Source organism: Sceloporus undulatus, chromosome 1 (genome assembly GCF_019175285.1).
Source record: "Sceloporus undulatus isolate JIND9_A2432 ecotype Alabama chromosome 1, SceUnd_v1.1, whole genome shotgun sequence".
In the NCBI taxonomy this organism is placed as follows: domain Eukaryota; kingdom Metazoa; phylum Chordata; class Lepidosauria; order Squamata; family Phrynosomatidae; genus Sceloporus; species Sceloporus undulatus.
Window position 1 is genome coordinate 165,284,036 of NC_056522.1, and position 17,588 is coordinate 165,301,623.

At 39.7% G+C, this 17,588-nt stretch overlaps 1 protein-coding gene across 5 annotated transcripts in view; it reads right to left on the reverse strand.

Annotated features, from left to right (window-relative positions):
• FN1 (fibronectin 1) overlaps window positions 1-17,588 on the reverse strand; it is an 88,712-nt gene that overhangs the window by 23,860 nt on the left and 47,264 nt on the right. For 4 of the 5 annotated variants that reach the window (XM_042443649.1, XM_042443668.1, XM_042443658.1 and 1 more), the window contains exons 22-31: window positions 16,868-16,962; window positions 14,351-14,519; window positions 13,662-13,748; window positions 12,015-12,206; window positions 7,209-7,391; window positions 5,455-5,544; window positions 3,578-3,847; window positions 2,556-2,672; window positions 1,872-2,036; window positions 486-641 (exon numbers count right to left, since the gene is read on the reverse strand). In XM_042443649.1, the coding sequence (XP_042299583.1) occupies window positions 486-641; window positions 1,872-2,036; window positions 2,556-2,672; window positions 3,578-3,847; window positions 5,455-5,544; window positions 7,209-7,391; window positions 12,015-12,206; window positions 13,662-13,748; window positions 14,351-14,519; window positions 16,868-16,962 (1,524 nt within the window). Of the gene's footprint in view, window positions 1-485; window positions 642-1,871; window positions 2,037-2,555; window positions 2,673-3,577; window positions 3,848-5,454; window positions 5,545-7,208; window positions 7,392-8,454; window positions 8,728-12,014; window positions 12,207-13,661; window positions 13,749-14,350; window positions 14,520-16,867; window positions 16,963-17,588 lie in introns of all 5 variants that reach the window. The other variant, XM_042443674.1, reaches the window with a different exon arrangement.

Here is a 17,588-nt window from a genome sequence, read left to right on the forward strand (position 1 = left end):
CGTTGGGTTTTCTTGGCAGATTTGTTCAGAGAAAATTTACCATTGCCTTCCCCTGAGGCTGAGAGCATGCGACTTGCCAAAAGTCACTGAGGTTTCGATGTCTGAGCTGGGAATTGGACCTTGGTCGAACCAACACCCAAACCACTACAACAAGCTGGCTGTTGGATTTTATTTTGACATTATTGCTACATTGGTTTAGATACTTCAGATGACTTTATTATCAGCATCCATGGTGCTGGGTTCTTCTGAGCACTTTTGAAGGTCATAATTTGCCAGCCCAGCCCTTTCCCTTCCATCTTTTCTTGACAGTGCCAAAGAGGCAGTGGAACGTTTACCCCAGACCCAATACCTCAGAGCAACCAACCCCAGGAAAGAAACCAGGGCTGTCCTCACATTTTGGTTTACTAGATATCACTTCTTCAGTTATAGCTCTGAGAAACCATCTTATTCCCTGTTCACAAATGGCGTGAGCACAAAGTTCTTACCTGCAGAGAGGACTCTGGTTTTTGTGGGACCATGGCCATTCTTGGGGGCTGCTGTCACTCTGTAGCCAGTAACTGGGGAGGAAGAAGGCTGCCACCTTACTGTGATGCTGCTGTCCTGTACCTCTGTTACTTCTAGCTGGGATGGTGTGTCAACCTCTGTATGTAAAGCATTGAAATCTGCATCAGCATTCACCTTTCAGACCGGGCTCCCCACTTTTAAAAGTCTCTATGTATATTCATGCATTATTATTTTTTTCATTAAATTTTTAGTTTGCTCTGTAAAAAAAAAAGTTCTCTTGGTAAAGCAGAAAATAAAAGCTCCTTTTTTTAAAAAAAAAAACAACCCCAAATCCAATACAGCAAGGCTCAACAAAGGGCCAAATAAGTGTATTGTTAAAAAGACCATCTTTGCAAAGTAAAGAACTAGAGGGAAAAACATGACAGGAATGAGTGATACAAGGAGACAGGGGAATAATCTCTTCTCAATGTGTTTTTATATAATACTCTTATGGCAAACACACTGTCATCTGAACCTGTCTATCAATTGTTACCATCACTGGGTTTTGTCTGGATTGGCAGGGAAGGACAGCTAAATGAAAAAGGACTCTTCTCTATTGTGGATCCAGTTTCTGGAGTGTTCATTTGAGTGCCTGCTGCCATGGCTGCTGAGTTTTAAATGCCAAGTTGAGATTTTTTTTTCTTCTTAAATTCACTCTGCAGATTAATAGTGATGATGTCTGTCATTATAAAGCAACTATCATTTGTTTGATGGATCAAAGGGTCATGGAGACCCAGACCACTCTTTTTGCATACTGCTATAAACTATCTTTCATGCAGGGAAAAAGGAGATATAAATGTTTTAAACAGAATAGTAGCATAAAGCTATAAAATCCTCTTGAAAAAAACCTGTGTATACGATGGACAGAATCAATGTCTAAGGCAAATGGGTCTTTTATCTGAAGAGAATACAATCAGTTCTCCATTATCCACAGATGCTTTATCCACAGATTCTTTATCCACAGATTCATCTATCCATGGCTTGAAAATATACTGAAAATATATAAATTCCAAAAACCTTAATTTTATTATTTGACATATGGGACACCATTTTACTAAGTCATTGTATATAATAGGATGAGCATCCGTGGATTTTGGTATCCACAGGGTGTTCTGGAACCAAGCCTCAGCAGATTAAATTGATTTAATAACTTTTTAAGGGGGGGGGGGGGGGGAAGTAGATTTTGATATATATTGTATTTTATTATTGTTAGCCGCCCTGATTGACCTCAAAGGGGCAGGATATAAATAAATTATTATTATTATTATTATTATTATTATTATTAATTTAATACCAAGTGCTCACTATAATTTGGGCTCTGGCCTTACCTATTCTGTAGTTGACAGTGACTGGCTTGCTGCTGGCAGGACTGTCCCCACGTCCAGTAACTGCATACACAGTGATGGTGTAGTCTGCTCCAGGCTTAAGGCCAGGGATGGTTGCAGTGGACACATGCCCAGGTACTGTGAACTCTTGAACGGGCCCACTGCTCCCTATGGGTAAAAGAAACCAAGCAAACATCAGCATAGAAGTATCATTAACTACTTTTCACACATGTGAAGAGTTTCAAGGTAACTTCCTCTTAAATACATTAAACCATAATGTTAAAAAAAAGTCATAGGCAATTATAGAAGCTTTGGAAAAAACACTGTTTGGTAATTTAGCCCTTAGTTCCAAGGCAAGATCACCTCTAAAGAAAAGACAACCCGACTTGTACTCCACCTCTTAAATATCCTAAATCCACCACTACAAAGGGTATATAAGAGCCATAGTAATTACTCAAAAGGGCTTGGCACATATTGTTTGTCCTGGCTAAGTAGACCCATTGAATGAACTGCATAAACACACAGATTGACTCGCCATTCAAGAACTGATTCAAAGGGTTTGCTCTCCTTGAGACTAACCAACAGATTCTGGAAAAATTGAGCTAGTGCTCTTTAGTAATTTATTTTAAATTCTCTCATTAGCATTTCTGCATTTGAGGTTAACTTCCCAGGGAATACAATACTAACCTGTTTCACCATATGTGATCCTGTAGTATCTAACAGTAACAGCTGGAGGCTCCCAGGAAATGACCAGGCTAGTGGGGCTGGTGGCAGTAACTTGCAGGTCTCTAGGAACATCAGAAACTAGACAGACAAGTTTTAAAAAGCAAGGTGTTAGCAACATTTCACCTTCAACTTACTAGCATTTCACCCAACATACTACAGTACAGTATATAGCAGAGATGGACATACTCTTGTTTTCAAGATGTTGTTGGACTGCAACTCCCAGCATCCCTAGCCAACATAGCATTTTGCAGCAGTCTGGTTTTGTCAATTTTGGACCTGAAAAGGCCCAGAATTTTTTTAAAACAGGGTGGGGGCTTGCAAAGTCTGTGGGCAGTGCTTTACTCATTCCTGCTATAGAGGGACACACAGGACAAGATCACTGCTATAATGGTTAAGTAGATAAAATGTATCTAGTATAACATTTTCCATATTTGGAAGTTTCATCCAATTTTGATTTGATTCCTCTTCCTCCCAGCTTAACCCTCTATCCAAGAGCAAGAGGTGAGATCACTACTGTAATATTTTCTATGCTGTGAGTGGAGGATTTTGGGTCATTTATTTTTATATATTTTAATTTAGATATTTCTATATTCAGTCCCAACCCACAAGGATCCACAAGGACCTCCGAGGTGATGAAACAGTAAAAGCAATTACATAACATTTCCCTTTTACCTAAAATACATATAAAGATAACATGCAAATCTATCCCATCCACCATAAAACTACCACCCATCTAAAAAATATAGCCAGACGAGGGAAACAGTGGCTTCCAACTTGCCAGGATAGATAGATAGATAGATAGATAGATAGATAGATTAAATTTCTCTCACTAGTATGAACAAAAAAATTCTCTACTTAACTTTTTAAATTAAAACAGTTACATCATTAGTTTTAATGAAAAATGATCCCCCCCCCCCGGTTAAGCAGTCCTCAGGAAGAGCAAGGATTTTAATCTGTCTTTTGTTTACCTCTCAACCACTTACCTGTACTTTGATGTCCAACCAAGGGCAAACTCTCCTCTTTGCCATTTATGGCAGAAATGCTGACCACGTACTCTGAGCCTGGAACCAGGTCAGTGAGAGTGATGGAATTGCGAGACGGTGCAATGCGGAGCTCTTTGGGCCGGCTCCCCCCTTGCTCGAGGTAATGGCGGATCTTGTAGCCAGTGATAGGCGCACGAGGGGCAATCCAATGGACAGTGAGAGAATGAGCTGTTATTTCTGAGAAGTCCAGCCCAGTTGGGGAATCAAGGCCTATTTTTAACAAGAAAATGAAGCAGAGATACATCACATGTACAACTGGTAACTGCCTTTTTGGAAGACAAAAAAGGCTTGCACGTATAAAATACAAAGGCTGGGACTAGCCGCAATACAGGGGACATTTTCACATGGGGAAGCTCCCCTGTCCTTATCCCATCCATGATCCAAATGAAATTGATCACGCGAATCACTTTCACATGAAAGCAGGCTGAAAAGTGCTATCAGGCATCAGCTGAAAGTGCTTTTAGCTGTCATGGTAATAAGAAGTTCTTCTGTTATGGAAATGACGGCTGAAAGCACTTTCAGCTTACACTTGGTAATCCTTTTCATCCCGCTTTCATGTGAAAGTGATTTGTGCAATCACTTTCGCTCGCACTTCCCGAGTAGCTGAATGACGGGTTCAGTGTGCTTGGGAGTGTAAGTGATTTGCGCGATCACTTTCACTCGCGCTTCCTGCCAGGTCAAGTGCGGGTCATGTTTGACAGGACAGGGATGGGAGAATGATGCCCCGTCCCTAATGTGATAATCTCCATGGTCTTCTTGACAGATAAAAACAAAGGCCATACTAGTTTATTCAAGCATCAAACAGCACCTCCATTTTTGGAAAGAGCAATAGGTTCTCAGAGCTTGGATAATAACCTACCAAAAACCCACATTACTTATATAGTGCTTGTCCTCAATAGCCAAAGTATCACATTTTGGCCTAAATGTAATGGTTAGTCCAATATTCATCTTTATTTATAACAATAAAGGCTGATTAATTGTTAGTCACAACTAAAGTGAGACGCACTGATTAAATGGGAACCTTTATGCAAATGGGATTGATCACTCTGGCTCTTCTGGTGGGTCTAACAGTTGGATTTTCTTGTATGATTGTCATTTAAAATGAAAGAGTATAATTTTAAAAAAAAATATTCAAGTGCTGCCACATTCTGATCAATGGAAAATGTTTAGATGAATTTAAAGCAAATAAAAATCACACTCTTAGTAATTTTGAGAAACAGACAAGTAATGAAACTGTTCTGGAACTAACTACTTTTGGGGCCCTTTGGAACAGAACTGTAAACAACTGCTTTTTGAAGTAACTTTCCAAGCTGTGCAATGTCTGCAGTGCTGAAATGTAAAAACAAACTCATCCATCTCTGACTTAAGACAGCAAGAGTATTTTAGACAGCACTTTAATAAATTCATAAAGCAAACTCTCTCCCTAAAATTTTGCTCAAGATAGCCATGATTAAGTCCTGTTGAAGTCAATGGAGCAAGTGAGCCATATCTTATTTGCACTGTCTTCAATAGGTCCAGGGCTGACATTTACTTGGATGTAAGCTCCATCACGCTCTTAAGAAATCTGGGTAAACATTCCCAAATTCAAATTGCTTGCAATGTTATCTAACCTTAGTTAACACTGTATACTGTCTTCAAATGTAAGCATGAATGTATAAGACATTAAAGTTTTTCTGCACACAGAAATAAAAATGATTTTCAATTTTTTTTCCAAAAACTGAAATGGCAGAACAAATTTGAATAGAATATATGTTAGAAAGACAGACCTCTCTTCTTAAAGGAAAGGGAAGCCATTTCAACAGTTTTATTCTACAGACCTGTCTTCTGCTCTCCAGTCAGAGGTTTACTCTCTTGTTGTTCATACACGCTGTAGACTCTGATCAAATACACAGTGCCAGGGAGGAGATCTGAAGGTTTAAAACAGCAACAGTTTCATGTCTCAGTTACAGAAGGTGGAGGGACTACAAATCTCAGCTTTTTGTCTGGAAGAGTGTTCTGCTGGAATTTTTTGCTTAATAAGTGTTTGACTTCAAAATCACAGTGTATAAAGAGTCTACATGTTATTCTAGGTGAACACTCAATATTATCTCTGGGGCTATGTGTGTTTTCTCTGTTCTTTAAAACAAAAAAACTTGGATTTATCTAACCTATAACATCTCCCCCCACCTCCCCATACACAACCTTCCATTTCTTTCTTTCTTTCTTTCTTTCTTTCTTTCTTTTTCTTTTTTTGCTTAAATATAATTTAGATGATTTTCGATACAGTCATTTATTCCCTACAAAACACTTCCTTACTGAGAAACTGTATTGAAATCTGGACAGTTTCTGTACTTAAGCATTAACATTAAAAATACACACACACACACACACACACACACACAGGCCTCAATCAACTGCTGGTCAAAATACTGATCAGGGACGTGGGGTCTGGACCCCGCTTCCATTAATATAATGAATGGCATGCGTTGGTGTGGCGTGCACACACCACCATGCCCAACCCTCCCTTTCCAAAATCCTGGCTACGTCCCTGTAATGTTAATACCAGCTAGGCAAAAAGCTAGACAAAAGGTATGGGACTGTTGGGGGATTGCTATTCCCAGCAGCCTTAGCCAGCAAAATCAAGGCAAGGATTGCTGCAAGCTGCAGTCCAACAGCATCTGGAGGGTCACACATGATTCCTACACATACTCTAGAACCATCACCTCTCTCTCTCTCTCTCTCATTGCTGAACCTTCCTTCCCCGCAGCAAAAACCTATGAAACAATTTATTCAATTTGACTTTATATTTTAAGTCACTGGTTAGATTCCAACCTGTAACTTTACTGGAACAAGCAAACATATTCAAATCTCCCCATTCTGTTTGATATAGATCTTGCTCTTTAAAAAGGCTATTAAGACGGATCTCTTCCAGCAGGCCTTTCCAGACTAGGGCCACCTCTATTTTCCTGCCTTCCCCCCTCACTTCTCTCCCCTTTTCTCCCTCCCTTTTCCCATTCTATCTGGTCCCGTTATACATTCTTTTTTACAAATCTTCCACTGATTTTAACTGTGATTTTATACTATGTTTTATATCTGTCTGGTTTATGTCTTTTTAGTATTACTATGTTTTTTACTGGGGGGGAAGGGGGATAGGGGTTTTAGCATTTTTCACTTATCATATTGTTGTAATCCGCTTGGATTCCAATTGATTAAGTGGAATAATTATTATTATTCATTGGCCTTACCAAGAGAAAACAGAAATCTAAAAATTCATTTCCTACCAATGTGAACACCCTCAGTTCCCTTCCAGTCACAAAATCTCACCTGCAGTTCTCAGCTTTCAAGAAAAGGAACAGATGAGCCACTGTTCAAGTACTATTGTTGTCAAGAAGGCTGAGACCAAGGAATTCATGACACTGCCTAGTAGTAATGGGAAACACTAGCAGTAGAAAATGTACAAGTACCAAAGGCTGGAGCTAGGGGCAAAATTTGAACTGCTGTGGTCCCAGCAATCCAAATGAAACAGCCAGGCCTGTCCAACACGAATTAAAATGTTTCATGCACAGCTGAGCAATACATATTAGCCACTTACTTGTCAAAACCACTGCATTGTCAGAAGGCGAGATAGACAACTCTGTAACATCCTCCTCATTCTTCACAGGTGAGTAACGAACAAGGAAGCTGGTCAATTCAATGGATGTTGGTGGAGTCCAAGTTACTCTTATAGTGTCAGGTCCCACATTGGTGAATCGTAGATCGGTGGGGGGAGGAACAGCTGAATTTAAAGAAGGCATTTATCATTTTGGAAGGAGAAAGAGTTTTCTTCAATAGTGATTCAAAAATATACAGTGCCATGCAAAGAAACCACTACGGAGTCAAATCCATGCAAATATACTGCTAATATACTATGTTTCATTCCACTAAAGTTAAAATTGCTGTAATGATTCATTCCACTAACATAAGCACTTTTAACCTCTTGGGTCATTAATCACAGATACTAAAACAATATCAAACAAAGAGGGTAAATTTGCTTTACGGCAAGTTTTAAAAAGTAATTTCTTTCATAACACTAACATGCATACAGATCAGAGGACTGACTCATAGCTGTGAAGTCTCTAGGACTCTACAACTACTTTTATGATAAAAGGTTGTAAAGTCTCCATTCAGCTTAAGGCAAACACTGTCTTCCATGCATTTCAGGTCATTTTCTGTACATGCACAGAGAACTTTCACAGACTGCCATGCCTGTCACTAGTACGAGTTTTGAGAATGATTTCATCCTCCTCAGTTGAACACTTGGACCACTGCAATAACAACACACTGAATTAGAATTAAGGTGAGGAACTCAAAAGAGTTTGCATCCACTGCCAGATTGTTCCCTTTATTTTAACTATAATACAGCCCAAAAAGCATATGGTCTCAATGAGTAAACACTGCTTCGTTGGACAGTTCAAGACATGAGTTCCAATCCAGCTCAGATATAGACTGTTATATGACCATAATTGTGGAGTGCAGTGCAAATGAATGATAAAAAGAATTGTTTTTAACTCAGCTAGACAGAACAGCAAAAGCCAAATGAATTAACATATGCTGAGATGCTGAGACTTGTAAATGAGATGCAGGTTACAAAATCCCAAATGCAGCTTATTTGCAATGCAACAAAGGAAACTGTGTAAAGCCGCGTTTCTGTTCCCTTCAAACATCTAAAATAAGAAACACCTCCACCCTAAAGAAAACAAGTGGCCCATTTCTTCTATGAGGAAGACAGAGTCATCCAAGCAGCTAGTGACAGCATGAAACAGCAACACTCTCTAACACAGTAGTTCTTCAACAATCACCAGTTTGTTGAGTCAGCGTAGTGGGGGCACTCTCTCCGCCATTAATGAGTGTGATTACGCTGATCTCATAATCAATGCCCGGCTCCAGGCCTGTCACCGTGTAGTATCCTACTGAAGAGTCCACAAAATCTTCAAAAATGGGGACACTCTCTCCTGATGCCACCACCGTGATGCGGTAGCCAATAATGGTGGAGGCGTTTAGTGGGGTCCACCTCAGGGCGATGCTTGTATCGGTTATGTCAACAAAGCTTAAGTCAGTGAGCTGGGGCACCTCTATCAAGTTAGAGAGCAAAACAGGAAGGCAAAGACGAACAAAGGCAAAACACAACAACAACAACAAGGAAGAGAGAGAGAAAAAGCAGTGATTGTCAAGTCACGTGAATTAAAAACAAAGCGCATAGTAAAGTAATTACGGTGATATGTAATGTTTCCCTATCCATCATTAAGTCGACAAGTTACAGTCCATAGCCAATGGCTACAGATCTAACCTCTCACAATTTCTGGGGAAAGTACTTATTTTAAATATCACTAGGGATGTTTTTCAGGATTTTCAGCTCAATCTCATGAAACTCTTTGACAAGTATGGGTTCAGGATGTGGTACCACTCCAACATATGTAGGGAGACAAAAATGAAATTCCTGATAGTCCATTTCTCTCAATAATTATTAACTTGACAAGAGTGCACAAAGCCCAATTCCTTTAACTCCATGTTCTTAAAGGTTTAATTCTTCAGTTGTGCAAATGTGGTTGCCAATATTACATTTTCCTTGTAAAATCATCAGCGGTTAAGAACAGGTTGCCTGGCTAACGCATTTCACACATGGAACATACAGAGTGGTGAACGGTTTGCCAGATGCAGCAATGGTTCAAAGCTATGAGTTTGCTCAGTTAAATACTATCCTTTGCTCAAGCCTTTGAATTAGGATTTATTAGAATAGAACAGTAACTATATAGTAATTTCTGTAAAATAAAACAGGCAGCTAATGGTCTAAAGGAAGTGATGCAGCTGGTGCCAGTATATGGATGGGCAGTCCAAGGAGGGAGCCTCCAGTGCTTAACCACATTAAGAGGTAAACCCGCAGGCATTACCATCCTTCACTTCTTCATTTCTTCTCTTACAATCAGTATAACAAAGACAAATACTGCTCATCTACCAGCTTCAGTTTAGTTTATGATTTATGTCACAGACCTTCATTTTCATGAACCTCAGTAATCCATGAAAGCCTTCCTCTCTTGAGCTTTGCCAAGCATCTTTAAATGTCAAACAAGCCAGACCTACAAGCTTTTCTTTAATAAGGGGAACTTCAATAATTTGCCTTCATAGGTTGATCATCCTGTAATAGGATAGTCGTTTTTGAAAACAAAGCCAAATGTGTATGTGGTGTGTGTCTGCATATACTATGGACCCTTCCCTTACGTGGGGGATCCATTCCAGACCACCCCCACCCCCACATAAGGGGAATTTCGCATATGCTCGAGCCCCATTAAAGATAATGGGGCTTGTGCCCGCAGCACGGCACATGCACCTTTACCCTTTCTGGGGGGCACCAAGCCTTCTTCCAGCACGGCTTTCAGCATATGCTGAAAGCTGCATAAGTAGCACCTGCGTATGACGTGGGCACACTGTATAAGTATATTTCACACTCCACACTGTGAAGACTAGGAAGACCAAATAAAATTTGACCAAGCTTCAGCTGGTACAAAGCCAGATGATGAACCTGCTGTAACATACTGAAATTCTACTTCTACTCAACTTTGCAAACAGATACAGCTTTAACACATTTGGGGAAATAAGGTGTAATAAGGGGGAAAGGGAGAAGGACTATTCAAGGTCTGATAGAACAGTCCTTGTGTATTTTATTCCATTGAAGTGGGTACCAGAAAGAGGGGGAGTTTGTATAGTATAACAGTCTTATACTACTTATTTGATGACAACAAATGTATCAGAGCAGATCTATGTGTGATGTAAAACATTATGATAAATAAGAACCTGTTTGATTCTGTTATGGAAAAGCAATCATGGGTATTGCACAGAGCTGAAAAAGAAAATGTCAATTTTCAGCCAAATAACCACTTATCTCCATTGGATGTGATTATCATATCACCTGTAAAAAAGCACCAAAAGACATAAGAAAAACATGCCTTTTTAGCACTTCTTTGCTTCAGAAAGTGGCATTGGGTTAAAGCCTTGATGGAATGAAATCATACCCAGTGTGTTAGTTCCCCACAGGAGCAAAGAGAGACTCAGTCTGAGCACAGGAATGCCAAGCAACCTTTAAGCAAGCATCTGTCAAACAGTGGAGCCAGAAGCCATTTTGTGGTTTAGCAAAAATAAGACACAATCCCTTAATGATATGTTCGAGATTCTCAAGCACTACAAACACAAGGCTAGACTGAGACATCCCAGACCATCCTTTTCAGCCACACAAGAAGGCACAGAATAATTTCTGGTTCTAACATGGACTTCTGTGCATACAAGAAAACCAAGATGCCTTATAATCGACTGCAGTTGCAATCATACATACAGTTTTCTAAGAATCAGTCCAACTGCTTACTCAGTAGGGTTTACTTCTGGATAAACATGGAAAGGTTAAGGTTCTGTGTTTGACTGTGGATCAGACAGGCTGAGACACACTGAGTTAGATCACCTTGTGTTTCATGATCTATGTAGTAACAGCTGAAAATTCAGATAGTACACCTAGTGCTTTTCATTAGAAGAAAATTCTGGTTTGGAACAGTAGCTGAGACCATGTTCACATGTTATATTTTGCAGGTTTTACCAATTAGCTCCCACCATTTCTGAGGCTGAGCCTACTGAAATCTTTTCAGACTTCAGGAACTCAGGTTTCAACAGAAATACGTAGCATCAACTAAACTGACAATGGCCTTTGTTCCAGTGCCCTGTGTGCTAACCTGACTGACTACTAACTTACATGCTACAACATTATGTTGAAGTTCCTGCAAAGTGCAACATATGACTAAACAATAATGATTAATAATTCATTTCTAATACTTTGGAAAGTTTTGGGTTTTTTAAAAACTATATCTCCCAGAATCCCCCATTAACATATCCACTGGGTATACTGGTGTGACGGTGAGAGTTCTGGGACTCATTGTTCAAAAAGTAACTTTTTCAAGCTGTCCATTTGTATGGAATACAATATGCTAAGGCACTGTGAACTGAGGGCTGATAAGTAGCACTTATTCTCTCCATATTAAATTTAGGGTCCAAGAACATAATCTTAAATATAATTGTGTGTGCACATGTCTTCTAGTTTGCCTGTTGGTTTATGACAATCCCATTATTTTCCCCCATTTTCTTAGGCAAGAAATAATCAGAGGTGGTTTGTCAGTTACTTCCTCTAAAATATAACCTAACAGCACCCAGTAAGCATAACTGCATGTAAATCCCAATGACATCAAAGTAAACAGGATCAATGCAAAGGGCTTCCATGTGTACATGAAATCTCCACATGCAAACTCCATTTCTGCAAATGTAGTTCTGCTCCCTGTGGAAGACCAAACAATGTACTTCTGCAAGTTAGATTCTTTTATTTTACCTTGTGTGATGGTTTCTGAGATTGGCAGGCTCTCCTGGTTATCTTTGACTGTATAAACACTGACATTATACTCCACACCAGGACTCAGATGTTCAAAGACGCAGGAAGTCTGGCCTGCTTCTACTACTTCCTCCAGAGTGTAGCCTTGCTGCCCATTTGTAGGGATGGTAGTAATTCTGTAGCCAGTGATATCTAAAACACAGTGGTAAAAGATTAAGCTGACACCTATACCGTACTCTTCTAAATCTAAAAATGAAGACAGTTATTTAAATACAATTGACTCTTTCTATCCTTGGCAGTTCCACTCCAGACTCTCAGACAGATAGCAAAATTGCATGGCCTGAAGTCCCTTTGTTCCCAATTGCATGCAATGTGTGCATGACTGTGTTGGCACAGCCAAGTGCATGTGCTGTCATTGGGAACAATAGGGCAGGGTCATCAGAGGATGTTCCAATCTGCAAATGGCAAACCCACTGAAGAGGAGAGCCAACTGTATATTAGATTGCCTTAATATTCAGAACATGACAGCAAGATATTTTTTTTTTACCAATATAGCATAGAAGGTTGCAATGCTGCCAATACAGATGCATCAAAGATTAAATTGGACCTATTCAATGAAAACCAGGATAGCTCCAGAATGTGAACTTGTACTCCATGTGTGAATGTGTTTCTGCTTCTCCATACATACATTCCTAGATATTCCACAGAGTCATAGAATCAAGAGTTGGAAGGCACCTTATGAGCCATCAACTCCAACCTCCTGCTCAATACACAATCTCCAACTAAAGCATCCCCAAAGCTGTCCAGCCTTCTTTTGAAGACATCGAGAGAAGAAGACCCCCATCACACCTCTGTAGGCAATTGGTTCCATTGCCAAAACTGCTCTTACAGTCAAGATGTCTAATATTCAGTCAAAATCTACTCTCCTCTTAACTTCAAACTATTAGACTTGGTCCTACCTCCTGAAGCAGCACAGAACAGGTCTGCTCCCTCATCTCTGTGGCAGCCCTTGAGGTATTTAAAGAGTGCACTCATGTCACCTCACACTCTTCTCTTCACCAAGGTGAACATTCCCAGCTGTGTCAACCTTTCCTCATATGTTTTGTTCTCCTCCTATAATCCTTACTGTTCTTTTCTAAACCTGTTCCAACTTGTCCATATCATTCTTAAAATGAGGTGCCCAGAAATGAACATAATACTCCATATGAGGCCTGACCAGCACAGAATATAATTTTTCCCTCAACTTGGAAACTATACATCTACTAATGTAGGCTAAGATAGCATTTGCCTTCCTTGCTACAACATCACACTGGTGACTCATTTTCAATTTATGACCAACGATAATCCCATGGTCCTTTTCACATGTAGTACTGTTGAGCCATATATCCCATCCTATACCTTTGCATTTTGTTTTTGTGGCCTAAATGTAGTCTTTTGCATTTATCTCCACTGAATTTTATTTTATTAACTTACACCCATTTTTCTAGCTCATCTAGGTCCTTTGGAACTCTGTTCCAATGTATTAGCCACTCCTCCCAGTTTTGTGCAGTTTGCAAACTTGATAAATTTCCCTTCACCCTGTCCAAAGGTTGAAGAGTAATGGCCCTAAGATAGACTACTGAGGCACTCCATTCAAGATGTAAATACCTGGGCTTGAGCTTCTTTCCCAAGAGACAGTGAGGACTCCAGTGTCAGGGTTAGAATCAAGATGCAAATTGGTTGGTGGTGACAGAGCTGTAAGAAATAAAACCAATGTTTGAAGATTTCTCTAAAAATACAATGGCAAACTTAAAAATGTTCTTGAAGCAACACTCTTACAACTTGTCCCATGTTGCTGACACAAGTTCACTGAATCTGCTCTTTAAACTTAGTACATGGGATGGATGCAGATATAGGTGCATGCCACTGGTTTGACTGAAATAGGTTTCTTTGCCCTTCTTCCCCAAGACAGCCTTCCAGAAGTGCAACAAAGAGGCTTAAGAGAGCTTGCTGAATGGGAGGACTGTGAAGGAGAGCAAGGAGAACTCCCTGGAATCAATTAGGAACCACCTTTTGTGCCACTGGACTGCCTAAACTGTGCTCCATCTAGCAGCACATCATGACAGTACTTGGTTCCCTAGAGTGTTATGAGAGCAAACAGATCCACATTAACTGAAAATGTGGCCACAGTCACACAACTTGTACTCAGCAAATCAGATAGTTCCATGATTTATTTCCCTATGAAGTCACTTAATTCAAAACTAAATCAACTTATTTCAGTGAGGATATAATATGGAAATAAAAAACTTTTGGGTCTGAATTCAGAATAACATTGAAAAGTGTTAAACAAGTCATACGTGTAACTACTGTTTTGACAATGGGCGCATCTCTCTCTTGACCATCTGTAAGGACTGTGATGCTGTAGATATATTCCACACCAGGAGTCAGGCCTGATATGACAATACTCCCAGATTCAGATATGACTTCCCTTGGAGCTTCACCACCTTGGCTTGGGCGCACGCCCAACTATATTGAGAAAAGAAGAATTGTTTGCTGTTATATGAGTCACTCATACTCATGTAGCTTTGTGCTCGTGGTATACTTTTGCAGGATTTTCATTCTGCACAAGTAAAAAATAATAAAATAAGACTTTTATTTATACCCCGATTTTCTGCTACAGGAGCAATCAAAGCGGCTTACATGATTAAAAGACAGTCATATACACTACATACCATCTGTACAATACTACATCTAACCCCTCCCCTTAAAAAAATTCAATACCTTACAATTCAAAATCGACCATTAAAATATTGATAATAACAACAATCTACTAGGAAATAGTAGAATGATACTTATAGTGGGGGGAGTACATTAGGCGGTTGTTCTATACAGTATGCATGGTGAAACTGAGCTTTCAGATAATTTCAGATTTTTATTTGCCAGACACAGTTATGTAATGATTATGCATGACTGGAGAAGAAGCTTTGGAAATGTGATGGGAATAAAAATTGCCTGAGCTAGAGCTGCAAGAAGGGGAGGAAAGGGGGGGGGGGTTGTTCTGAATTTCAAACATATTAGGATTGAATTCAATAAATTCAGCTTCTCCTAGAGATGCAGTACTACACTGGGAAAAGGTGTCCCCCACCTGACACTATCCTGCTAAATGGGAATGAAATGAATTGACATTCTGGCAGTCCATATCTTCCATATCAATGGGGTGGCAAATCTGCTTTGACTTTTAGCCAAATGGAACTACCCAAGGTACTGAATGCTATCTCAAAAACAGATCCAGCACTAGCACCTTGGTCATATCCTTTAAAATTTGGACTAAAACCCAGAGTAGATTCACTGCTCAAATTGACATGGACGACCTTGCCTGCTGGTGGAAAGTTGGAAATCCTTATGGAGTGTACAGCTTGAAGACAGAAGGCAAGGCTACTGTATTAATGTCTTGCTGCACACTGCTTTCCTCAGCCCTTAGTTCCTTGTCCATTGCCTCTACTGGCTTCATTTTGATCTCTTTCTCTCTGCTATTTGCCTTCTTTCAGGGCTAGCTTTGTCATCAGGAGCAATGAGGTAGCGAGCTGGTTTGAGACAGTCATAAAAGAGCAGCAAATTATTAGCAATTTAATTCATTATGATTGTAATTTTGCCAGGAAAGGAAAGAGGCACTTGTGAAATGTCTTGTCTCAACTGCCAAATAGCTTGACTGGCTTAGGATCCTACGGGCCTTAACTCTAAGGAGGAATGAAGAGGCTAACTCCTGTTCTGTCTCAGGCAGGCCTACTTAACCATGTTAATTCCAACCAGAATACTTCAAAGCCTGTGAAATGCCAAGCAATGGAATGCTTAATTGCTCTTGTTAAACATTTTTACATACATTGATACTGTTCATTCCAGGCAAAGAATTAGACTTTTTGCAGAACATCATCAGCAGTTTTCTGACACAAGTGCTACCAGGTCTACCAATGATTAACAACAGCAAGTTGTGTCTTATGTAAGCTGGAGCAAAGTCCCCTTTCAGGCTACAAGGCCACAGGAGCAGGACATCAAATACTGGGCAGCATTTTCACAACTTCATTTCATCAGGAGACTTCAAGTATATGATGCATGCTTGTTAAAAATTTCTTCCTTTTTTTACTTTGTTTGTCATTTTGGAACATTACGTTTACATTTACAGTTTGAACTACTGAGCGTATCTTTTAAAATTTTCACTAAAACACTACTTCAGGTACATTTTTTTTATTTGAGAAGCAAGAAAAAAGTCAATTTGAGCATGGTTACTCATTTCTCAGAGACCCTGTGGCACCTTACTCTGATCTCAAGCCATTTTCCTGTCATTCCTGAGGTTCAATCACACAACTGTTCAGTTACAGTACTATGATTCCATTTCAGCTACCATGGATGTATCCTATGGGATCCTGGGGTTTATATCGTTTGGTCAGAAGCCCTAGAGGAGGATTCTCTGGCCGAGAGTTCAAATGATGCTAAACTACCAATTCCAAGGGATTTTGCTATGGTAGTTACAGAGGTAGTTACAGAGAGCTAGAATTGTGTAGACATGAATCATACAGTGCCAAGCCATCACACAAAATTATACTACAGTTTTTTAAGCAACCATTAGTTATTAGTTGTTATACATTCAAGAGCAGCAATGGGCATTTCATGGCTCTCTAGATGTTGGTGAACTACACCTCTCACCAACTTCACCACTGGCTTTCATTGCTAGGAAATGAGAGTTGTAGTCCAACAACATCTAAAAAGCCCTGTATTCCCCAGCCCTCTTTGAAACCCAGGATTATCTTCTCCACTGAGGTATCTCAACTTTAAGATTTGTCATGGTTACGGTGGGAGACATGGGACTGTTTTCCTACCTTAAAACCAATCCTTGGTGCAGGTGTCCAGGTAATTACAATAGATGTCTCCGTCACCTCAGTGTTATAATAAGGAACTGAGCCCATAGGTTGCACTGTAAAATGAAACAAATTGGGTATTCGGTTAACAAATACAAGACCCTTAGAGATACCAGTTTATCTGTGTAGACATGAACCAGTTGGCACCGGTGTCAACAATTGTGACTGAATCATAACAGCATTCATATCTGTAAGTTATACATTAACATATTTCTTTTTATTTATGTTATGAATTGTTTTAGGAATATAAGATCCTTTTGTAGATTCTTCAGTTTTGAATGAAAAACTCACTACTAAGCATCATATTGCCCTCCCTCCTTATTTTTCATCCATTCTCATCCCTGCCTCATATCTGGTTGATTCCCTGATCTTTGTGGTGGGCAAACCCTGGGAGCTCACCGTTTCAACGCACTTTTTAAAACACATATGAATCTGTAAGAATCCCAAACCAGCTCCTGGAAGCAAAACTAGAAATGATTTCCATTTTATTGAAGCAACAAGGAAGCAGCACTTTGCTTTCCAGCTTCATTTTGGAAAGTTGTTGAGTGCGGCTTAGATATTCACCCAAACACACCTAATCAAATATAACGTAGGCTTAAAATAAGCCTGGTAAGGCAGTTGAAGGAACAGAAGAATGTGGTGTTTCTTTTTCAGAATCAAGAGCTACAGTAAGAAATAAACT